Raw genomic sequence first — 25,272 nt, 5'->3', positions numbered from 1 at the left:
ATCCTTTATCTCCATCCATTCTACCTTCATTAAGGGCAATAGTGATTTCTGTGTTTAGTTGAACAGTTCTTATTCTTTATCTGACTTAATTCCTTCCTTCATCTCATCTCACGTACTTTACTTCTCTCATAGTCCCGTGGTTAGCATCTCGGCTCATTTCTTGCTCTTTCTCCCCATGGCTGAGTCCCTCTCCTGACCTGTCGTGTCTATACTTGACCGCTTGGTTTTCTTCCTGTCACTCTCTTCACTCATTTCTCTGGTGAGAGAATTTAACTTATTTGCCTGAGGTGCCCCGAATTTATAGGCTAACAGTTCTTAGAACTGAAACCCCAGTCCAGACCTTTCTTCTAAACCCAGACTTCTATATCCAGCTTCCCACCACATAGCTCCACTTGCAAGTCTAGTAGGCATCTCAAAATTACCATTGCCAAAACTGAACTCACAGTCCTCCCACCCAAAATCTGTTCTCTCCACTGCTTCCCTTTCTCAGAGAGAGCAGCTCCAGCACTCCCTTGCCTTAGCCAAGAACTTGGGCATTGTTCTAGGGGCTTGTTTTTCTCATACTCTACATCTAACTGTTAATAAACCTTCTTGCCTTCAAAAATCAGCCTGTCTTTTTTTTTTTTTTTTTTTTTTTTTTTTTTTTTTTAACCCAAGGTCTCTCATTGTATGCTCTGGCCAGAACTCACTCTATGGCCTAGGTTGGCTTCAAACTCATAGAGATCCACTTGCTTCTGCATCCTGAGTGCTGGGATTAAAGGTGTGTGCCACCACCACACCAGGACTAAAAGTCTATACTTCCAAAATACATCTTGAGTCAGGGGTTAGGGAATATAATCCAGCCATAGAGGGGCCTTATGTGCCTCTCTGTGCACAAGTCCCTAGTACTGCAAAAACCAAACAAACAAAACCATAAAATGAAATTTGAGTTTAACCACCTTTTACCACTTCCATTGGTGTCTCCCCTGGTTGAAACTGCTTACTGCTTGTTCTACTGTGATAACCCCTAACTGGTCTTTCTTCGCCGGTTCTGCCTCCTCGGATCATCCAAATTCGTCCTCTCTTAAGACTGTGGCAGATTCTGTTGCTCTCTATGCAGAATCTTGCCAGGACTCCTATTGTTTCTTCGTCATTGTATAAAGGATCTATATAATTTGGACATATTGTTCAACTACCATTTCTCATTTGGTTTCAGCCAAATTAACTTCCTTACTCAGGAGGCCCCAGATCCTTGTGCCTACAGGCTTTTGCTCTGGCTGTTTCCTTGGCCTGGAATAGCCTCCCATCATCTGTACCTGCTGTAGTGATAACACTTCCATCTCCTCCAAGTCTGCCAGATTTGTTTTTCAAGGAGGCCTGCCCTGAACTCTAAGTTAAATCTACAGTCTGCATCCGGCTCAGCTCCCGCTTCCCCCCTTCACCCCCTCACCCCGTCCTCCTTATTCTTGTTTCTTATTTCTAGTCCTCTTCTCCAAGAGATTAAGGTTCTATTCTGTTTGATTCACTGGGATAGCAAGCTTCTAGAAAGGGGCCTGGCATGTGATAGGTGCTCCATATGCATTGGTTGGATTGAATCCCATAATCCTGGGCTTGGACTTCTCTGGTCTTTATCTTGGTTTCTAAGTCTATTGGGCAAAATACATCAACCCCTTCCCATCGAATGTTCCTGAAGAGAATCTATACCTGTCTGTTTAGCTCTGAAGTTCCATGGCCTGATTTGTGGTTAATGGCTTGTTTTTGTCCTCTTGATCTATTTCTGTGTTTGTGAGCTTATGCTTAGGTTTTGCTGTTTTAGTTTTGGTAACTGGATGATGGTCAGAAGAAACACTGTCTGCCCTAGATCTGATAATTTTAAATTTCCTTGGAAATTAAAATATGATTTTTACTGCAGACAAGGAAACCAACAGATTACAATTGTTGACCATTGGAATTGTTGACTTGCCAGACTCTGTTAAAGTCAGAGAGGAATAAGATAGGCCTTGTCTTCAAGGAGATGGTCTAACATGAGATACCTGCATGCCAGGGCATATGACATAGAGCAATCTCTCCGGTAACGGAACCCTACAAAGCAGACGGCACAGTAAAGAATGCCATTCTGATCCAGGATGGAGGCTGCAAGAGTAAACAAATACATAGGCATACATGTTTATTATTGTAACTATGTGTCATGGCACCGAGAACAAATTTACTTGCAATCCAATATTTTAAATGCATCTTCATCTGCTTGGGAGAAATAGCAAAGGAGAATGCCACATTCTTGTAGTTCTAGCTACTGAGGAGGTGAAGGTATCAAAACACAGAAAGGAAAAGGCGATAGTCTAGGTAAATAGAGTATTTTCTCCCCAAGAGATATTTTGCTTTGTATTGCTTAGAACTAGGTGCTTTCTTCAGGCCCTCTCTAAGGATAGCTTTTCTGTGACTGCCTAAAGCAATAGTATTTATTTTATGACCAGCTCCTTTCTCAAGACCACAATTAAAATACAAGTAGCTTTTACAAGTCTTTTAACATGTGGATGAATCTATTTAGGAGTGTGGGAAGGACAAGGGTTATTTTGGCCATGTGCTTAGTTAGTTTCTTTCCCAGCTGGAACACAATCAGAGGAAGAACCACTCTTGGCCCCTCAAAGGGTCCTTGCAGAGAGGACAGAATGCTTCTCCTGACTGCCCCTGCCCTGGGCTGCTCAGCTGTGTGTATCCTTTGAGTGGGAACCCACCTGGTTTTCTGCTTCTCTCTCTAGCCCGTCCTCAGCCTTCCTACCAGTCTTTTAGCTTTAAACAGTCATTTTCCTTCACTAAAGCCTTGAAAGCCCTCTGTCTGCCAGTTGCCCCGAGTCCCACTCCGAGTCCCACTCTTTAAAAATGTCATTGAGGCTGCCTTGTGATCTGTTAAGTCTCTGATTCTTACATAATCTCCCTTCGTGTCTTTGCATCAGTCTGTACCTTGTACCCTTGCTGTACCAACCAGTTATTTTGTCCTCCACCAAAAATAGATGAGGCAGCTGTCATCATTTCGCAGGCTATGTATTTTGCTTTATAATATGGACAGTGATTTGTTTGTCCTGTTATGTTTATTGCTGTTCTTCTAGCACCTTGGAGCAGAACTTTACACATAAGTAGGCACGTAACAAATTTACTTACATGCATGAATATTTTAAAACAGACCTATTTTTATGTTACTATGCCAGGATTAATATTTAGTCCCTGCTTTGGGCCAGGTATTACGTTTCTTTTACTAATTTTCATCAAGTTGAAAATCTTGTTTTTCATATATGGAAGATATATAACACTTTAAGTTTGTTTAATGCACTGGTGGCTAATTAGGTATTAGTGTTGGAATGTAAAGTGTTAGTGATATGCTCTTCTTTCTGCTAGCCTTCAGCAAGAATATGATTTACTATGTATGTTCAGAAATTATATTCTAGCTAACACTTACTGTTTAGTGAGAAATAAGAGACCACTGATAGCTCGTCTATAAATAGAAATCTCTATGCAGCTGGACCAATTAGTTCTCCTCCTGTTCTTTGGCCGTAAACACTGATTTACCATAGATTACATTCCTGTAAGGAAAAACAGAAGGTTCCTTTTTAAAGTTGCTAATCCCCCTGCCCTTATTTTATTTCAAGTTGCAATTCAGTGCTTGGAGACGGTGTTTAAGATCAGTCCAGAAGACACACATCTAGCAGTTTCACGGCCTTTGACAGAGATGTTCACAAACTCCCTCTGTAAGGTATGTTGGCATTTTTTTTTTCCTTCTCAATAGTATTTGTTGCAAGTATGATCCAGTTTTATCTTGGCCTATTTTTTTTTTTCTTTTTGGTTTTTTTTGAGATGGGGTTTCTCCATGTAGTCCTGACTGTCCCCGACTACCCTGGAACTCGTTCTGTAGACCAGACTGGCCTCAAACTCTGAGGTCCGCCTGCCTCTGCCTCCCAAGTGCTGGTATTAAAAGCATGCACCACCATCGCCCAGTTTATCATGGGCTTTTAAGCGTTGAGGGGATATGTCTACCAATAATCAGCTTCTTCCTGGCTATTATCTAGGAACTAAAATGTACCTCGCTTATCATACTTTAGATGTGCATGTTAGTCGCTATCCTCACAGTCTCGCCTTGCCTACCTACAAGTCTTTCATAGTTTATTTTTAAATCTCCAAGGTCTGTGGTGCTGGAGAGGTTGCTGAGCAGTTACGAACATATCCTGCTAGTGCAGGAGACCGGGGTTATGTTCCCAGCACCCAAAGTGCTGAACTTGAGATTTGCAGGATGCAGTGTTTGGGAGTGATGCCGGCGCAGGACGTGTTAACTTCAGCTTTGAGTGGATGGTGCTGATGGTACATGTGGCTGCGTTCCCCCACACTCTGTTTCTAGAACTAGAGAATTTGGTAGTTTTAGACTTAGAAGAGAATGATGCAGGTACGGGCTAACTTGCCACACAGATGAACTCATATGGCAGGATGAGAGGTGTTGCCTATCTCTGCTCTTCCTTTTTGTCTTCACTTTGATTCATTAAGATGAACTGTTTGTCCTCTCCATGGTGTCCAAGCTTGTGGCCTGCTGAGACACCCTGCTTCAGTTGCCAAATAAAACCATGACTGAAGCAGATCTTTATGCTCAGCTTCCCAAGGGCTGTGCCTCAGACAGCACTTGAAATTTGCTTGTTCTCGAGCTAGTGTCTCCACTGACTTAGTTCTGAAGTTCCACCACGGATTACCATGGTTACTGTCTCCCAGGAACATCCAGTTGACTTTTATACTCCCCTGGATAAAGCACTTCAGCTGGAACTCTCTTGTTGCCCCTAATTGAGAGATTGGTTGTATTCTCTTTAAACGGAATTGGTTGAGATTGACTTCCTGTGACATCTTCAGGATATTATTTGTGGTAGCATCATCCTTTAGTACCCAGGTCTACCCTTGGGACTTCATGCTCTACTCCTGTGCTTCTACTCAGCATAGGAAGTCTAAAGTGTGTCCAGAGCAGCTTTGACATCATAATGGTCAGCACTGACATCACTGTGATGAAAGAGTTTGTCTCATCAAATGTGGTTGAATGTGGTATTAGTCACTCACTTTTACAATTTTGCTTTTTTCTTCCTGTCCCCTAGTTAAGTTTATATATATACAAAATGGACTTGTTCCCTTTATTTAAAGTATCTAACAGTTGCCAACACATTTAATTTTCAGTGTAAAACTGTGATTTCATTTTTAAAAGTTAAGGAGTTGGAAAAGAAAATAAATTATAATCAATTTTAATTGTGCATTTTTTTCTGACCCAAATGATTCATTTTTAAATTAATAAACCACATGGGTTTGTTGGGTGTTGTAAAATGGAAGGCTAGAAGCAGATTCTGTAGAGCAATAGGCATGGTGTCTTGGAATTGGTTAAGCAGTGATTACTCTTGAATGCTCAACTTTGCTTCTGCATCTTTTTATCTATCTATCTGTCTGTCTATCTATCTATCTATCTGCATCTATCTATCTATCTATCTATCTATCTATCTATCTATCTATCTATCTATCTATCATCTCCATCTATCTATATCTATCATCTATCTCCATCTATCTATCTATCTATCTATCTATCTATCTATCTATCTGCATCTATCTATCTATCTCTCTATATCTCTCTCTATATATATCTCCATCTATCTATATCTATCTCCATCTATTTATCTATATCTATCTATCTATCTATCTATCTATCTATCTCTATCTATCTCTCTCTCTATCTATATCTCCATCAGTCTATATCTCCATCTATCTATATCTATCATCTATCTATCTATGTATCTATATCTATCTATCTATGTATTTATCCTTTTTGGTTTTTTTATTTGTTTGTTTTGTTTTTCAAAACAGGGTTTCTCTGCATAACAGCCCTAGCTGTTTGGAACTAGCTCTTGTAGGCCAGGTTGGCCTCGAACTCAGGGATCTGCCTATCTCTGCCTCCCAAGTGCTGGGGTTAAAAGTGTGCGCCACCACCACCCAGCTCTGTGTCTTTTTAATTTAATATTTTATGTTTTATAGGGTTTTTGTTTGTTTGGTGTTTTTAAGTTTTATCTATTTGTGTATCTTTTTAGGTATGAGTGCTCTGTCTGCATGTGTGTCTGGATGTCAAAGGGCCTCGGATCTCATTACAGATGGTTGTGAGTCACCATGTAGTTGCTCAGGACCTCTGGAAGAGCAGCTGTGCTCTTAACCTCTGAGCCATCTCTCCAGTCCTGTTTGATGTTTTTTGGTGTTGTTGTTGGTTTTTGTTGTTTGTTTGTTTTTTTTTTTCTGTGTAGCCCTGGCTGTCCTGGAACTCACTCTGTAGACCTGGTTGGCCTCAAACTTAGAGATCTGCCTGCCTCTGCCTGCCGAGTACTCAGATCAAAAGCATGCGCCACCACTTCCCTTTTCTTTTCTTTTTTTAAAAAGTTGAAAGTCAAATTCTTTGTCAGTGATTTTGTACTTGTGCGTATTTATCTCTAATTAGCAAAGTATATTTCCATGTTCACTTTATCACTTTTCTTGAAACTTTAGTCCAGACAAAGGGTTACCTTGTATTTTAAATGTAGTTTGTTGGCATAAGAGCTACAAATTATTTTTTCAATATTGTAGACTTATTTTTAACTTTAGAGTGAAGTTAAAAATGATGTAATTTTTAAAATGTCTTCCATAAATGCGAAAATACAAAAGTTTGCATTGTCATAGTAGGCCTGAATGTTCTGTTTGCTTTCAGAAACCTTTGATTTGAAATTTATGCCCGAGAGGTTTGAGGAGGCGCTGGTGCAGAATTTCATCTTGTTGCCCATCTTACCTATTATTCACTGCTTGACTGTTGTTTAAAGCACTGGACAAACCAGAGAGTGAAATGATTATTTCCAAATATTAATACTGTTAACTTTTGGCATATACCTTCCCAGTCTTAGTGTGTGAATGTGTGTGCGCGCACATTTTTTAAAATGTCTTTAAATAATCACATTATAGATGCCCTTTTATTGATAAACAGTAGTTAAGATACATGTCTTAGGATAAAAGCACTCTATTCCAGAAATATCTACTTCTTTTTTCCTTTCTTTTTTAGTTTATTTATTATTATTTTTTTAATTTTTCCATTCAAAAATTTCCACTTCCTCCCCTCCTCCCATTTCCCTCCCGCTCCCCCATTCCCCCTCTTCCTTTCCCCTCCAGTCTTAACAGAGGGCAGGGTACCCTGCCCTGTGGGAAGTACAAGGTCCTCCCCCTCTATCTAGACTTAGGAAGGTGTGCATCCAAATAGACTAGGGTCCCAAAAAGCCAGTACATGCAGTAGAAACAAGTCCCAGTGCCATTGTCCTTGGCTTCTCAGTCAGCCCCCATTGTCAGCCACATTCAGAGAGTCCAGTTTGATCACATGCTTGTTCAGTCCCAATCCACCTGGATTTGGTGAACTCCCGGGTCCTGAATAGAACAGAGAATCCTCAACAGAAGTTCAAATGGCCAAAAGACACTTAAAGTCATGTACAACTTCCTTAGCGATCAGGGAAATGAAAATCGAAGTTTCTACTTCTATTCTTATTCTTTGTATATCAATTCCACAATTTGTTCGTGAAATGGAATTTCTGGCTATGGGAAAAGCATTTGGTGGAGTGGGGGGCAATGAAAGCTGGACCTGGAATTCTAACGTAAAGGCAGGAGGATCACAGGTTTGATGCTCATCTGGGCTATCAAGTGGGCTCAGGGATGGCCTAGGCATCTTACTGTGAAGGACCCTACCTCAAAGTAAAATGAAAGGGGCAAAACCAGCGTGCCGGCAGTGTAGCCCAGTGGTCATGCCCGTGTCTGGCATTGGTCGGATGACTTTTTGTGTAGTGAAAAAGAAGCACATTTTGATTTCGTTTCAGAATGACATCGTGCCCCTTTCAAACTCGGTGCCTGAAGATGTGGGGAAGGCCGATCAGTTAAAGGATGAAGGTAAATACTGCCCGCAGACGTACTTTCTGCCACTCTGGAGACAGCAGCTCTGAGGGGATAGCGTTGTGGTTTGCTCTGTAAGGATGGCACTGTCGTAAGCCCTGTGGCATTTGTGGAGCAGATGTGAATGTGATGGGTAAGAGGCCTGGTGACAAAGAACGCCTTGTCAACACCAAGGCAACCAAGACGAGCCAATCTCTTGTAAGCTTTGCCCAACAAGTACCTTATGGGCTATTTACCTCGAACTGCGTTTGCTATTTGACTCAAGTTCTTCTTTAATTTTAATCAAAAAGAGGTAATTAATTTTATGGGTAATTTTAACTTTCATATAATTAATGTTTTAAAAAAGATTTCTGAAAATTCTTCATGCTTGCATATGGCATTTGTTTTGTTTAGTAATTAGCATATTTGGTTCCATCCTTGTTCTTCAATGTTTTTGTCATTTTAGGATTACATTATAAAATTCTGTTCTTTGGACAAGTGGATTAGTCTCTGTTTAATTTTTGTCTCCTCTAAAAATGGCATTATCAGAAGGCCATGAAATCTTAAAGTACTATGACCTCATAATTTACACGTAAAATAAAAGCAACACCCAACACTCATTGCCACTTGAATTGTATTTCCCAATGCTTTTATATTTCAACAATCCAGATACAAATACATCTTTGATGCAATACTTTTTAAATGGAGCCGCTTCGTTTTCCTCCCACTCGGGTTTTGCCCTGTGCGAACATGGCAGTTATGCGGTGCAGCCCCTACCATCATTTTATTGTGGCAGCCGGTTTAGCTCTGGTGTTAGTGTTCAGTACATAGCAAACTGAAATGTTATTTTTGTCCCTCATGCGCTTGCTCTGTGCAGCAGTCTTGGGAAATGGTAATCCCCGTGGAGGTTTTTGTTTGGTTTTGTTGGATGTAAAGAGTGTTAGGAAGATGTGGCTAGAGGGAGGCCCGGTAGCCTGAGACTCCAGCATAGCGGATGGAGAGGCTGGCTTCACCTTTAACAAAAGCTTTCTGTTCTTTGTTTTCCCTGAGAAAGGTCATCTATCAGACAAGCGAGAGGCCAAGGCAAAGTGAGAGCTGTTCTGTCTAGATTCTGTGACTTGTGTGAGAACGAATGGTCATGGGAAGTTGCCAAGCATAGGATCATTCTAGACTGGCAGTGTCCCCTCCTAGAGCCTGGCTTTCAGATGTTTCGTGTGCTCTGGAAGAGCAGAAGGAAGCAGGAAGGGCCTGCGGCTGCCACCTCCTGATGGGGCTGTGAGAGTGAAGGAGACTGTTTGTAGAACATCACACAACTATGAAGTGCAGGACCAGTGCTTTATTGTTCTGTCTGTCTGCAGATTTCTTTGAATCCTGAATTTGCATGTCGACTCTCTTACAGATGGAAGCTTTCTAATCTTTAACTTACGTTACAGTGCTTGCATATATTTGTAATATCTATATACACGTTATAGTACCTACACATTAACCCAGCAAGGTTTTAATGCTGATGATGGCAAAATGCTACCCCAAGGCACAGAGGTCCAACAGCAACAGCAAAAGTCTCAACCAAGAGGAAGAAAGTCTTTGACAAGGAAATCAATTTTAATTCTCTGGGCCAGTGTGGTTAACTGTTTCTTAACCATAAAATTTTTGTTACCCTCTGAGATTTCTTAAAATGTTCTTGGCAGGCAGTAGTGGTGCACACCTTTAATCCCAGCACTCAGGAGGCAGAGACAGGCGGATCTCTGTGAATTCGAGGCCAGCCTGGTCTATAGAGCAAGTTTCAGGACAGCCAGGGCTACAAAGAGAAACTCTGTCTAAAAACAAACCAAAACAAAACAGAACAAAAAGTTCTTTATATTAATAAGTTTTGTAGAAAACTGCCTTAAATTAGTTTTATCAAAAACAAATTCCTTGAGCTATTCATTGTATGAGTTGCTCCTTCACTCTGTTTATAACATTCAAAGATTTTACAGCCAAATCAATTATTAACCGTTTTACCCATTAGCAGTTACTCAGGTACAGCAACTTTTGCTTACAGCTGAAGCTTAACCATTTGCCTTTCCTTAGCTCTCTCAGCTCCTGCTGTCTGCAGGCTTAGCTAACCCCACTTTCCTGTTAAAAGCAGCTAATGAAGAGAACACGATCATGGGCAGAAAACTGGGCCATAGAGGCTCTGAGACATCAGTCCTTCATCCCCAGCTGTCGTGTTCTCAGTTTTAACCAGTGGTTCTTACCAACACTCTGGATACTGCACCCCTTCATGTGGTGCAGAAAGATAGTCACAGGAGATGCCGTCTTTCACCAGTTAAATTACTGCCAACTGTATGTGCAATTGCTCGTCCCCAAACATCAGTACTCAGTAGGCTAGCGTGGCGTTTGAAGTCCTCTCTAGAAATTAATCCCCTCCAATCTCTTTAAAATGATTTTATCCCCTTTAAAAAGGATATTATCCTCTAAGGACATATTCGCACAGTTGGTTTCACCAGCTTACTCTCAGCAGCCTTCCAAGCATGGCTGCCCAGAGGTGTGTGCATGTGTGTTGAAGGGAAGAGGGGAAGGTCGGGTCCAGCTAGAGATGGTGTCTAGGGAGAAAGGAATGCAGCCAGCTCTAAAGAGGAGCAGAATGAAGAAGGAGAGAATACATAGCCATGACTTAGTCGTGGTGGTTGCCTTTCCTCCCACCCCCTGGTTTTTGGAAGTTATGCAAGCATTCATCTCCATGACTTCACGTTGTCTGAATGATCCAAACACCTTGACACCACGAACAGTTAGCCCTGTGGTATGAGATAAAATTGACCCCAGTGTGAGTGAAAACCACCGTGTGTTTCCTTCATGCTGCTGTAGTGTCTATGGTTGAAACGTATCTGTCAGACCACGCTTTTTGACACTTTGTGCTTACCGTACCTCTCGCTGATCTGATTGCAGGCAATAACCACATGAAAGAGGAAAATTACACTGCCGCTGTGGATTGTTACACACAGGCGATAGAACTGGATCCCAATAATGCGGTTTATTACTGCAACAGGTAACACTGGGATTCACGGCCCTGAAAGGCAGATGCCACATATGTTTGTTTAGAAAAATTTGAAAGTACAGAAATATAAGCTGAAAGAGAAAATATATAAAGCCATTTAGCTTCATTCAGAGGCCACCAGACTTAATTTTCTTTTAGAATATTTTGTTTTATAGGAATGCAGTCAATTTTAGATTTTACTTTGTTCACTGGACATGCAATAATTATGTCTTTTTTTGAGATGGGGTCTCATGCAGCTCAGATTATCTAGCACTTCCTGTGTAGCTGATGATAGCTTCAAACTCTGGTCCTCCTGCCTCAACTTCCGGAATTCTGGAATAAATCTACCACACCCTGTTTATGTGGTACTGGAAATTGAGCAGGATTTTGTGCACTTTGGGCAAAGACTGTACCAACTGCTCTCCATGTCCTAATGCATCCTAAGTCTTTGAAATTCTTCACAAGCATAATGTAAATCATCATTGTTACCTTTTATTCTCATTTGTATTTCCAGCGCCTATAGCTGGGGCTAGCAAGCCAGCATTTAGTGTCCTATTTGAATGACTGGATAGAATGTATCTTTTATTTAACTTTTTACCTCCTGTGGGCTCTAAGGTTGTTTCTTTTTTTTTTTTTTTTTTCTAGTGTCATTTAGATCAGTGAACATCCGTGTTTCTCATTTTCTTTCTGGACCTTAGATTATTCATAAAAATGCATTTGTTTGTTTTACCAGTTTTAAAAAATTAAAACTAACTGAAAAAGTGTCCTAACTTCTTTTGTTCCCTCCCCTAGGGATATGTCTCTTTTTTCATGTTCTTTATGAAAATTAGGTTCCATAATTTTTAGTTATCACTATTTTAATAATGTTTTCATATAAATTATTGTGTTTTATATTTACTGGATAATCAGGCAGGGCATATTTTAAGATGCTGATTATGTGTGGTTAGGGTTCTTTTAAACTTTCTTATTGTTTTAATTATTATTGTATGTGGATAATAGGTATATGCATGAGAGAGTAAGGGTGCACACATGAATGTTGAGATTAAAGGCCAGCTTCCAGGAGCTTGTTCTCCCCTTCCCATGTGGTTCCTGTGATTGTATTCAGGTTCAGAGGTTGCACAGTTGCTCTTCTGTACCGAGCCATCTCAGTTTTTAATGTTTTAAATTTTTTATTGTGTATGTGTGTATGTGTGTCTTAGTTCAGATTTTTATTGCTATGAAGAGAAACTATGACCACAACAATTCTTGTAAAGAAAACATTTACTTAGGGTGGCTTGCTTACCGTTTCAGAGGTTCAGTCCATTATGATCATGAAGGGGAGCATGGCACATGCAGGCAGATGTGGTGCTGGAGCTGAGAGTGCTATCTCTTGCAGGCAACAGGAAGTTGACTGATAGTCACACTGAGAAAAACTTGAGCAAAAGAGACCTCCAAGCCTGCCCCCACAGTGGTACACTTCCTCCAGCAAGGCCCCATCCCCAGTAGTGCCACTCCCTTTGGGAGCCATTTTCTTTCAAACCATAATAGTGTGTGTCAGTGTGCCTGTGCTTATATGCACATGTACTCATGTGTGGAACTCACAGTTAACTTTGGGTTTCTTCTTCTATTGCCCCCTAGCCTATTCTGAGAGTCTCTCACCAAATCTAAAGCTCACAGATATTGCTACATTGGTTGGCCAGCTCACCCGAGACTTGCCTGTCGCTACCACTCAGTGTTGAGTTTGTAGGTGTTTTCTGCCACACCTGGGTTATTCATTGGTGCTAGGATCTGGGAAAGAGGGAGACTGCAACTTTTATTGCAGATTCGTCGTTGGCACATGCTCCAAATGATGACTTCTTGTAAATGCCCACTTTGCCTTTGGATTGTACATTTAAAGGATTTTTCTGACTTTAATTTTTAACACTATACACATCTGCTAAAACAAAAATAAAATAACAAACAAACAAAAAAAAAACAGGACATCATTATTCAGGATGTGCTGATCTCTGTGAGCTGGAGTCCATCCTGGTCTACATAATGAATTCCAGGTCAGCCCAGATATATATAGTGAGACCCTGTCTCAAAAAACGAAACCAAACTAAAAAGTACCAAAATTATTTTAGGGAGATATAGGTGAAGAATTATTGCTTATGTCATTTCTTTAGTAGTTTTGCTTTTAAAATTTATATATTTATATGTTTTATGTATGTTAACACCCTGCTCTCTTGCATACCAGAAGAGAGCATCAGATCACACTACAGGTGGTTGTGAGCCACCATGTGGGTGCTGGGAATTGAACTCAGGACTTTGGAAGAGCAGCCAGTGCTGTTAACCTCTGTGCCATTTCTCCAACCCTCAGTTTTGCTTTTAATGCTTTAGAGAAGGCTAGCATTGTTTGCACAAAAGATTGATGAGCCTCTCCGCCAAGTAGTAATGAAGTCACTTTTGAGTACATACTTTGAGCATGCTTTTGTACACTCCTGTTATCCCAGCACTCAGGAAGGTTGAGACAGAAATATCATAAGTTTGAATCCAGCCTGGGCTTCACAGTGTAACCCTGTGTCAAAAAAAGAAAAGGAGGAGGAAAGGAAGACATTCTGTTGCATGAACTTCTGCTTTTGTTTTTAATTTATAGTTATTTGTGGAAGAGTTGGATCCATAAAGAACTCAATGAGCCATACTGGGAAGCTCCATTTTATTTCTTTACATACACATGAAAAACCAAAAAAAAATCTAATCATTCTAAGTCTATCTCAGAAAAACGAAAACCCAAAAGTAAGTTGAGGAAGAGGAATTCTCCCAAGCTAGGTTTTGATATTTGAATCACAGTCTTTGTTACCAGATAAATACACATAATATTTTAATTTAATCCAGTAGATGAAACCTTGAAAACAAATTTCAGAGTAGCATGAGATATTATGACAAGATACAAATATTGCTGTAAAATTGCTTGATTATAGAGTACGGTGAGCCACATACTTGTTATGAAAAATGTGAGCCTAAGTAAATAATTAATTTTTCGTGAGATTAGAATTCACTAATATTCGTATGTCTGCTGTAACTAGGTTAAAGATTTTTGGAAATATCTATTCTTCTTTTTAATTACTATTAAACTGAAATTAATGAATACACTTCTCTTTTGAATTTAAATAGGCTCTTTCCCCTGAGGAGTTCAGTCGTAGGACATGCTGTTGAATATTAAACAATTAGAAAGGTTTATTTGCCTACTTAACACAAGTGCTGGATAAAAGCTTCAGGGTCATTTGGAGGATTTTTGGGTTACAGCCTGCTGTAACCTTGCCACCTTACCGCTGCCATTTTTCTTAGCCACCTGGCTGTATAGAATTCTCCATACAGACTCCCAGGTAGGAACCTTGTTCTCCATATCCTGTTTCACAGTTTACTGCTAGTTCAAATGCTCCCCGCCCACCGAGTGCACTGGGATGAACTACACTTTACCTAGTGGAGAAGTACGACCCTGACGTTTACCTTCTGGTTTGGCTTTGAAGGATACTGTTGATTGTTAGGCTCACTTCAGATCCAGAGAAGACCCAAGTCCTTCTTTTTTTGGTGGGCAGCCTAGCCTTCAATGGTTGAGTCATCTCTCCAGCCTATGAGTCCTTTGAAAGCCTTTTTTTTTTTCTTTTTTCCCCCTTGAGCATCTATCACTTATCGCAAATGTAACACCTATATAGGTTTAGCATGCAGGATGCAGATTTTTGGACCTCAGAGAGCAGGGATCGGGTGTATCTCATATGAACTGCAGCAGCAGTGTTCCTCCCAGGAACTCACACAGGTTTCCCTGATAAACAGAGAGCTCCTGAAGAAATGTAAGACATTCCCAGTAATACGGAAGCAAATAGATTGTCATGTCAACACCGGTGCCCATAAAACAAAAGGGATTGCATGTGGGCGCTCTACAGTTTGCCTTTTGTTTCTGAAAACACGTGGTGTTCGCATTTCTTCTGTGCTGTGTCAGTGCTGGGTCTGTTACTCTTCCTCTCGTAGGCTCTTGCTGCCGGGCTAGAGGGTTGAACCACAGAAGGCAGTAAATGGGAAAAAAGATACCAGACGGAGAAAGGGAACTTATAAGGAAATGAACTTGGGTGAGGTGGGAGGGGTTGGAGTTTGGAAAGACAGGAAAATGGAAGACATTTCAGGCTGGAGAGCAGAATGGGGGCTGGGGGCGAAGGCCCAGTAGGGAAAATGCCTACTACGCAACCTTGAGGGCGTGTGTTTGGTCACCAGAACCCACATTTTTGAAAACTCCAGGTGTGGTGGTGCTTCTTTATAACCTCAGTGCTGGAACCAGAGCTAGGCAGAACCCAGGGGCTTGCTTGACAAGTCAGCACAGGCTGCTTGGTAAGCTCCAGACCAGTTGTCCTCTGAGCTCCAGGCGTGTCCTGTGGCATGTGTGTGCCCACAAACATAGACACACACTTGCACACAACGCACACACACTCACACAATAGAAAAGATCAAACCGCAGTCACTTTCTTTTGTCCTGACATTCTCTCCTGAGTTGGACCCTCCTGCCTTTGTTCCTTATTGTCAGGATGGGAGGAGGATGGGAGGAGAATCTTCAGTCTTGCTCCTTTTCCCTGTAGGCCTCAAGTTTTAAAACAAGGCTAAAGTAGTGGAATAGGCTGAAGATGTAGCTAAGTGGTAGAGTGCTTGCCTGCCATGTGCAGGGACCTGGATTAGTGCCCAGTACAATGTCTGGCTCCTCACACTTACAGTTTTTTAACTGAGAAAAAAAAGATGGTATGTTAATTTTTTTAATAAATACTAAACTTTTATGAAGGGCCTCAGTTAAGCTGTATGAAGAATGTTTGACAGAAAGGTAGACTTGAAGCCACCTTTTCTGAGAGTCATGGTAACCTATACTTGTAATCCCAGCCTAGAGAGGTTCAGGCCTGAAGAAGGAGAGTTCAAGACCAGCCTGACTATGAAACAAGATGGTGTCTCAAAATGAGAACTGAAAACCAAAGTGCAAACAAAACAACAACACAAAGAAAAAAAACTTTTTTCTTTCCTTTTTTCTTTCTTTCTCTCTCTCTCTCTTTCCTCCTCCTCCTCCTCCTCCTCCTCCTCCTCCTCCTCCTCCTCCTCCTCCTCCTCCTCCTCCTCCTCCTCCTCCTCCTCCTCCTTCTTCTTCTTTTGTTGTTTTGAGACAAGGTCTTTTTATAGCTCAGACTGGCCTTGAACTCACTGTGTGGCTGAAGCTGACCCTGAATTCCTTATCCTCCTACCTCTATCTCCTGAGTCCTGGGATGACAAGTGTGTATTGCCGCCATTTTTTGCCTTTCTCTTCCCCCTTCCCCACTGGCCTCTGGCACTGTTGACAGCAAGAATAGCATGTCACTATTGCTAGCCATCATTCTTAGAAAGTGTCTGTGTACCTGCAGGTCCTCCAAAGATGCACTAGCTTAGCGGGAGAGCACTTGCCTAACGTGCAAAGATCTGAGTTTGATACTCGGTGTCGGCTGAGTTAGAGAGCTTCCATTAGGAGACGAATGGAACGGTTATACGAGGGTGAGCAGGAGGCATGTGGAAGCTGCAGGTGGAGTGCTTAGTCCACAACCAGAGCCAGGCACATAATTAAGTTTTATCTCTCACCTTGGAACTTCTCAGGAAGTGTCAGTTCTCGAAGAGATTCTGTGTAGTAGGTTTGCAATTATCAGCTCAGCTATTGAGTCGGCAGGATTTCAGGCACTGGTTCGCTGTCTGCACTGGTTGTCTTCAAGCAATATAAGCACTGGGCAGAATACACTAGTAGGTGTGGACTGCACTCCCCAGTGCGTGAGAGTTTCCTATGGTGGTCAGAAATGGAGTTTCTCTGAGGAGGCCTGTCATCCCATCCTTACTGCAATGGAGCAGAGTTTCAGTTATGGATGTATTATAGGTTAGAAGGTCAAATTGGGCAAAAGCAAGAGAATTTTCTTTTCCTCTTTTTCTTTCATGTCATTTCATTTACTTTTTGCCTTTGAGGCAGAGCCTCACCAAGTAACCCTGGAACTTGCTATGTAGATTATGCTGTTCTTGAACTCACAGAAATCGGTCTCACGAGTACTGGGATTAAAAGCATATACCACCATGTCTGGCGAAAGTACATGTCTTTTGTTCTTTCAAAATCTACTTTCTGGATTATGTCGGTCATTAATATGCATATTAGTTGTGAAGCTGATCTCCAAAATGGCTATCAGAGCTAATCCACACTAAATACGATTATTTCTTACAGAAATTTTTTTTCTTTTTTTTTTTCTTACAGAAATTTTGGAAGATCTCTTTTCCCAGTTTCAGTGTCCAGGATTATCAGTGTTACTTTCAGTTGCTTCCCCCAAGGGTTGGTTTTATAGAACACTGTTTGTGGGTAGCCAACATTTGGTCATTTACTTTGGACATTCAATGCGGACAGAATACGATAGTGGTTGTGTAAGTCAGGCTTCTCTAAAGGAACAGAACTGATAGAACGGAAAAAAAAAACCTCTGTGTGTGCGCGCGCGTGTGCGTGTGTGTGTGTGTGTGTGTGTGTGTGTGTGTGTGTGTGTGTGATTGACTAGAGTGGCTTACAGGCTGAAGTCTGAGTAGTCCAACAATGGCTGTCTCCTGACAGGAAATCTAAGAATCTAGTAGTTGTTCCATTTGCAAGACTGGATTTCTTAGCGGTCCCAATCTGGTGCTGGAGTCCCAGGGAAGTCTTAGAGAGTCGCCCATTCTCAGTCTGTGTTGGAATTCCCAAGAAGTGGGTTCTTACACCAGCAAAGGAATGGCTCAGGAACAGGGTAGATGAACTTGCCATCGAGAGTGAGGAAAAAGCAAGTTTCCTTCTTCCCTATCCTTTTGTGTGGGCCACATCTTCTCAAGAGGCCAGTGAGGAGCATGGTGTTTTAGTCATGGCTAGGGAGCTGTCTCAGTGGGTAAAAATGCTGGCTTCACAGGACTGGTGATGTTAGTGCAGGTCTGCCAAACCCAAGCCCCTGACTGAGTTCAGATCCCAGAACCATGTAGTGCCAGCATCTGAGTTCCCAGTATGCCCCTGGGAATGGGAGAGACAGAGGCAGGAGACTCTCGAGAAGCCCAGAGCCAACTATCCTGCTTTATGAAGCTGAGGAGAACCTGTCTCAAGGTGGAAAGTGAGGAGTGACACTTGAAGGTGTCTAACTGCTACACACTGACATACATAGGCACACATGCACACACATGCACGCACACACACACAAGTTTTTTTTTTTTTATCAATTTTGCTGTTTGCATGTGTGTTACTAGAGTCTAGGAAGTCCCAAATGAAATCACTGCTGATTAATTTCAAGGAAGACAGAAGGTTGACTGGGTAGTTAAACAAACAAAAGGTTTGGGCCATTTAGACAGCAAACATGCATGTAAGAGAAGAATAAAGGTAGGAAGGACGAGAGTAGTGCTTCTCAGGTTGTGGGCGAGCTTAGCAAATGGGGGGGGGAGTGGGTAATGATTGTTGAGGACTTATGTTTATAGACTCAAGAACATGAAGGCATCTAAACCAATTTCTGGGTTTGTAATATTTTTTCCCCAAAAGGGCCTCCTGCTTTTACTATTAGAAGGGCTGTCAGGTTTTGGTACAGTGTTTGGAGTCGCAGCAGGACATAGCATGCCCTTGGAGGGTTGTGAGAACCTAAGGTGCAGTCCCCTGCCCTGGCCCTCATGTGGCTCTTTCTTGACTGCTGATACTCCATGTTGGCCTCTGAGGATGAATCTTAGGTCTCCTCCTCCCCATTTCCCATCTGAGCCAACTCTCCCTACTTCACATTATTATCGACAGGTCGTAGTTACTCAGATACTTACCTAGGCAGATGCTGGTTTTCTAGAGTTGGTCTCTTGGGCCTTCTGCTGAGGGAAATTATGAGAACATTTGAGAGTCTGAAAGAATCAAAGTTTAGTCTGTGTCAGTAGTGGATGGACGGGAGAAAGTGTGAATGGGGTGGAGAATTTTTGGTATGCTTTAACTTTCTATTAAAGTGACCAAGGCATCGCAACTGCCCTCTCTTTCTGCCTCTCTGGTGGTTCAGATCCCCCAGTGTTTTCAGTTTGCGTTTTAGGCAAACTGAGAGGCAATAAATATTAGGTGGGTTGTGTGCCCCACACATTTGTCTTCTCTGTAAAGCGAAGGGGAAAAGGGAGCTTACATCTTTTTTTTTCTGATGTCTTAGGCTGTTTTTAAATTGTTGTATAATTAGCTTTACTTAGAAATTTATGAAGAGTGATGTAAAAATTGGGGCAAGAGCTACACAGTTTCATGCCTGAAAAGCTGGACCCGTGCCTTGGGAGCTGCCTGATTCTAATGTTTTTCCCTCTTAGAGCCGCTGCCCAAAGCAAATTAAGTCACTACACGGATGCAATAAAGGACTGTGAGAAAGCAATAGCGATCGACTCAAAATACAGCAAGGCCTATGGAAGGATGGGGTAAGTGCTCAGAGATACCCGAAGTATTTCCACATTGCATCATCCATGCTGTTGTAGAGGCTCGATGCTGAATATCCTAACATTGCCCTCTGTGCAAGAATAAGACAAGTATATGCAACAGAATGGAGAAAGTGACTCCCTTTGAGGATGAGGTCAGCAGAGGCTGTTTCATCACTGACTGGAGAAAGTTGTTGGAGAAACCACAAACCTATATGAAAAGGCTCACTTCATAAGCTTGCACCATGAAAAAGCACCAAAAAGGTTCATAGGTCCCTAGCCATGTATTTTCCCCAGACACCACTATTTAGTGTTTGTTAGTTTTGTGTTTATGGAGACTTTATAGGATTTAATTTCTGCGAGTGAGAACTGGCCATATGTGCCTTTGGATCTCTTAAGTTTTGCCTGAGCTCCAGACTCACATATTCCATTAATTTTTATCTCTGTGTTTGAGTATTTAAAAAATGTTTTAAATTTCTGTGTTTCAAACGTAACTCCTGCTCGCTTCTTAAATCTTTCCCTGGTGTTCATCTTCCCAGTGCTTAGGTCAGAAGCCGAATTGTTTTCCATCCATCTCATCTCCTGGCACTTCTGTTCTGGTCTCATTTTCCTGTGTATCTTGGATTCAGTTTTTGATTGGCTTGTTTATAGGCCTAGCACAAATTGCCACCTCTTACCTAGTCTACTTTAGAAACCTCCCAACTGGTCTTTATGCTTCACTAATGTTTATCCTCTGCAGAGAAGCCAGAGTAAGCAGAGAGAACATTTGCCTAGTATTCAGGTAGCCCTGGATTTGAGCCCCAACACTGTATAAACTGGATTTGGTGCTGCGTGCCTACAATCCCAGCACTTTGGAGGAAGAAGCAAGAGGATCATGAGTTCAAGATCATCCTTGGCTACCTAGCAATATTGAGGCCAGACTGGGCTACGTAAGACCCTGTCTTAGACCTGCCCACCAAACCCTAAAAGCATAACTCAAACATTACAAATCATTCCTTTGCGACTACAGTTTAAAAGTCTGAACTATAAAGGGCCCCATATGAACAACATAGCCAGGAAATCCCTCCACCTTGTTTGTTGTGTTCCATCCTCGTGGCCTTTATTCCGTACTTTAAGCATACCACACCCACATCTTTCTTAGGGCTTCTGTGTTTACCGCTGCATCTGGGTAGACAGTCTTCTCCCGAGTTCCCTATGATTACATGTCTTCAGGGTGTGGCCATTTGTGAGCAAACTCTGCTGTCATTTTCTTTAATAGTACCTATTCTGTATGCATGCTTGTTGTCTGTGCTCCTCAGGTGGAAGGGGAGTTTCTTAAAATTTGGAACTTTTTAAAATATTGTGGAATGCTCAGGATTTAAAATAGTACCTGGTACGTAGCAGGCTTTCAATACTTGTTGATGATTAATTGGAAATGGTGCTGAGGATCCTTCAAGGTTGGCTAATAGGAAACTAATTGGGTTGTAAGAATTTCTTATTTTATCTACATGAGAAGGCTGTGAGGTAATCCAGAAAAGAAAGAATTAGATTAATTTATTTAAAAACAATCCCAGAACAAATGAAATACTCAATACTCTCTCTTTATACATGCTATTACTGCTTAATTCTGATGTAATTTTCAAGCACATTATAGGTAGGGAAAGATAAAGATTGAAATTTAATAATGCATAGACTTGTGCCTGTGATGGTAATTTATTATTTGCATGACGAGAGATCCTTATTTTGTCTGTCTACCGATTAATGTGTTGTTCAGGACTAGTCTTCTGAAACTCAGGCCAGTGGGATGGCTCAGCAGGTAAAGGCTCTGGCTGTGTAAGTCTGACGATCCCAGCTCAATTCCCTAGCCCATGTTAAAGTGGAAGGAAAAGAGCAAGTCAACACAGTCGCCCGCTGGCCTCCATGCTTGTTCCATGGCAGGCCCCTCCCCTTGATAAATAAGTCAGTAGTTTTTAATAGCTGTAGGGAAACAGCAAAAGAAAAAGATGGAAAACTAATATTTATTTTTGTTCAAGATCCTTTGGGAGGGAAGAATGTGGGGTGCTCAGAAGTGCACAGTGTTTAGAGGCAGATGTGTCCCCGCTGAGGCCCGCGGGCTGCACGTGTTCCGGATAGCTGTCGGTGGCAGGGTTGTCGTAGGGTCAGACGGTTTGACACTGCTGGTTTATTAGAGTCCTCAGACATGATGTCACCATTGTGGATTTACATGATCGCAAGACTGCTAGCACAATCTTCGTTTAGCTCAGCCTAGAAATTCATAAAGCAAATTCCTTTATTAACAATACATGTGGGTCTTAAAAAATAGTATGTTTCATTTCTGAGCTTTAGGTCGATGATCCGTGTGAGACACAGTCAAACTGAAAGGAGACCATTCAGGTTTATAGAATCTTGGAGCTGGGAGAATGTTAGTGCCATCTCTCAGAACCATAATATAATGAGGATTCAGTGTAATCGGGGTTAGAATTGAATACTAAAGCATTTGTCATTTCTGCTCTGTTTCCCAAGGCTGGCCCTCACTGCCATGAACAAGTTTGAAGAGGCGGTTACCAGCTACCAGAAGGCACTGGATCTTGATCCTGAAAATGATTCCTATAAGTCAAATCTGAAAATAGCAGAACAGAAGTTAAGAGAGGTGGCCAGTCCTGTAAGTTGTCACTATAAAGTCTGTGGAATAGACCTGTCACTCACAATTGATTGACATCATCATGGCTGGAATGAATCTCAGATATAACTCTTTTATAGACAGGAACTGGCTTGAGCTTTGACATGGCCAGCTTGATAAATAACCCGGCATTCATCACCATGGTGAGTATACTTTCTTTGATCTACTGGCTGCTGTCCACTATATATTTGCAAACCGTTTCTGCCATACTTTTTAAGGAGATGGAATCTTTCAGTAGTTGCTGACACTGACCCAAAGCCCTTGGGCTCAAGTGATTTTCCTGCCTCAGTCTCAAGAAGGCTGGCAGTGCAGGCTCTAAAATGTTTTAGAAGCAAATAGAGGAGTTTTTGGTAAGTGGCAGGTTTATGGCAGAGGCAAGGATAGAGGTTCTTCACCTGTCTGCCTTGCTCGGAGGGAAGCGAGGGTGGATGTTAGAAAGCTCATAGCTTTCCTAAACTGGAATGTAAGTCAATGTTTGTGTGACTCTGTGTACTTTATAAGTCAAAACTCATATTTTTCACTAGATTGGCAATTTTCAAATATATGAAAGGTTAAAAACCATTGTCTTGGGCTGGTGAGATGGCCCTGAAGGTAACTGTTTGCTGCGCAAACTGGTGATCCAAGTTCAGTTCCCACGGTTCCTGTGGTGGAATGAAAGGACTGACTCCTACAAGTTGCCTTTTGATCTCCACGCAAGCGTGGTGGCACAAGTAATGTGCATATATACCAAATGCACACCACACTCTCTAGACAGACAGACAGACAAGACAGACAGACAGACAGACAGACAGACGTAATTTAAAGCCCCAATGTCATATAAAACTGGTCCTAGGAAGATATATCTATCAATTGATATCTGAAGATTTTGATTATAGCAAATACCCAAGCTTGCCCCTCGGTATTGTTGACCTTGTTTTCTGTCCCAAGCATTTATGTTTTTAAAAACAGCTTCCCATGTAGCCCAGGCTGTTCTCAAACTTGGTATGAAGCTGAAGGTGACCTTGAGTTTTTGATCTTTCTGCCTCCTGCATGCTGGGATTACAGTGTGTACTACTAAATTCAGTTTATGCAATGCTGGAAGCTGAACCCAGGTCTTCATGCATCCTAGGCAGCTAAGCAACATCCCTAGATTTGCCCTCTGCTCTTCAAATCAACAAAATAACTTAGGGATCTTTGAAAAACAATCATAATTCAGCCCAGTATTTAGTGGGTTTAGGATGTTACCTGGGTCTATAGTGCCCCATGAATGACTGCACACTTTGCATGAAAACATTCTGCTGCCTGGCATGGAAGTGGATGTCTGTAGTGCCTGCTTTGGAAGCCCGACGAAGGAAGATGGAGAGTTTCAGGTCATCCTTGCCTACACAGGAATCTGAGGCCTGCCTTGGCTACATGGCAAGACCCTGTTTCAATACAAAGCCATACATACTCCATCATTGACTGTACTTCTGGGATAGGAATAGCTCCTATTCATCTTTGTTCAGATAAGTGTGTTTTATAATCATTAAATCCTTAGTTCAATCGAAAGACATAGTCCTCTATCAATTCAGTTGGCCTTCTTACCTATTTGCTGGCAAACACAATGCCCCCTTTTAAATCTTGTGATGTTCTAGAGCCTGGCTTGCTCATTTCCAAATCATAAGCAAGTTATATTCTCAGGTTATGTTACTGTAACATAAAATGAAAATTATTATTATTAAATTATTATTATTATTAAAATTCAGATTAAATTTAATCTCTAAGCTGCTACATTCCAAAACGAGGTGTGACAATACCACGTAGGAGCTTGCAGGGTTAGAAACACATTTTGACTCTTAAAAGGGGGCCAGGGTCGGATTGTGGGTGAACCTCCATAGCAGAGCACTTGGGTAACATTCTCGAAGGCTTTATTCCCAGCACTGCTCTAATACAAAAACACATAAACACAGAAGTAAAGTCAGGGCTGAGAACATAGGTCAGTGTTAGGCATGTTTAGTGTTCAAGAAGCTCTGGGTTCAATCCTCAGTACTGACAAATAAAGGAAGGTAATAGAAATGGATGACAATAATAAAGAAAATTAATAGCAAAGGACCAGGTTGATTGTTGATTAAAATGGAGATTTAAAGATTAGTTGGCTTGCCATTGTTGTTCTTTGATGGAGCACGGAGGCCTTCCTTCATCTCTGGACCACTACAGAGGGCTCTTCTGGTCTCCATAGCATGGTCAGTCACATCCAGCTCCTTGGCGTCATCCTTCTTACAAGTACACAATCTCAGGCTAAGATGGCTCAGCGGTTAAGAGCCCTGACTGGTCTTCCAGAGGTCCCGAGTTCAATTCCAGCACCCACATGGTGGCTCACAACCATCCGTAATGAGATCTGGTGCCCTCTTATGGCCTACAGAGATACATCAGACAAAACACTGGATACATAATAAATAAATAAATCTTCAAAAAAAAAAGTACACAATCTTTGGCCTTGCTATGGTGGCATACACCTTTAACCCCAAATTCAAGGCCAGCCTGAACTACAGAGTGATTTCCAGGACAGCCAGAGCTACATAGAGAAACCATGTTTCAAACAACAACAAACAAAAACAAACAAAAAGCACAAGGTTTTTTTTTTTTTTTTAATAGTTTTAAAGTTTCTCTTTTTCCCTTTTGGTCCGCTGATCTGATCAGTCATGGCAATGCTCTCAATCCAACTTATTTTGGTTTTTCGAGACAGGGTTTCTTGGTGGTTTTGGAGCCTGTCCTGGAACTAGCTCTGTAGACCAGGCTGGTCTCGAACTCAGAGGTCCGCCCGCCTCTGCCTCCCAAGTGCTGGGATTAAAGGCGTGTGCCACCACTGCCCGGCCTCAACTGTGCTTTTTTATTGTCTGCAGTCTCACGCTCCTGAGACCACATTCTACAGAACCTTCTCTCTTGTACCTTCCCATTAACACTAGAACACCCCCCCCCCTAATGTTAGGGTGTGCATCACTGGGTTTTATTCCTGTATCTTTACAAAACCTTTGTAACATCCTTCAGCATTACTGCCATATTTTAACAGGCAATTGTGTTTTCCAATTACAGGCTGCAAGTTTAATGCAGAACCCTCAAGTTCAACAACTGTGAGTATAACAGCTCCTCATGCCTTTGCCTTCTTGTTGCCAGGCTCCTAATCCGAGCAGCTCTGTCTCACAGTTGATAAAAATGCACCGAATTCCTGTTGCTTAGAACTTAAGGTCGACTTAAACACTTGATTCAACCCCTTCTATGGTGCTGATACACTTGTCTGGCTTTTCCATCC

The 25,272-nt window shown here is 41.7% G+C and overlaps 1 protein-coding gene across 1 annotated transcript in view; it reads left to right on the top strand.

Moving 5' to 3' along the window:
- Positions 1 to 25,272, top strand: part of Sgtb (small glutamine rich tetratricopeptide repeat co-chaperone beta) — a 33,998-nt gene that overhangs the window by 4,622 nt on the left and 4,104 nt on the right. Inside the window, exons 3-9 of the mRNA XM_050160452.1 lie at positions 3,624 to 3,727; positions 7,863 to 7,932; positions 10,843 to 10,942; positions 19,244 to 19,348; positions 21,848 to 21,986; positions 22,085 to 22,147; positions 25,056 to 25,093. Coding sequence (XP_050016409.1) covers positions 3,624 to 3,727; positions 7,863 to 7,932; positions 10,843 to 10,942; positions 19,244 to 19,348; positions 21,848 to 21,986; positions 22,085 to 22,147; positions 25,056 to 25,093 — 619 coding nt within the window. The remainder of the gene's footprint in view (positions 1 to 3,623; positions 3,728 to 7,862; positions 7,933 to 10,842; positions 10,943 to 19,243; positions 19,349 to 21,847; positions 21,987 to 22,084; positions 22,148 to 25,055; positions 25,094 to 25,272) is intronic.

The sequence above is a fragment of the Alexandromys fortis genome, unplaced genomic scaffold (genome assembly GCF_014885135.2).
Source record: "Alexandromys fortis isolate MF-2015 unplaced genomic scaffold, M_Fortis_MF-2015_v1.1 scaffold_76, whole genome shotgun sequence".
Lineage (NCBI taxonomy): Eukaryota > Metazoa > Chordata > Mammalia > Rodentia > Cricetidae > Alexandromys > Alexandromys fortis.
This window is presented reverse-complemented; position numbering and strand designations above follow the sequence as displayed.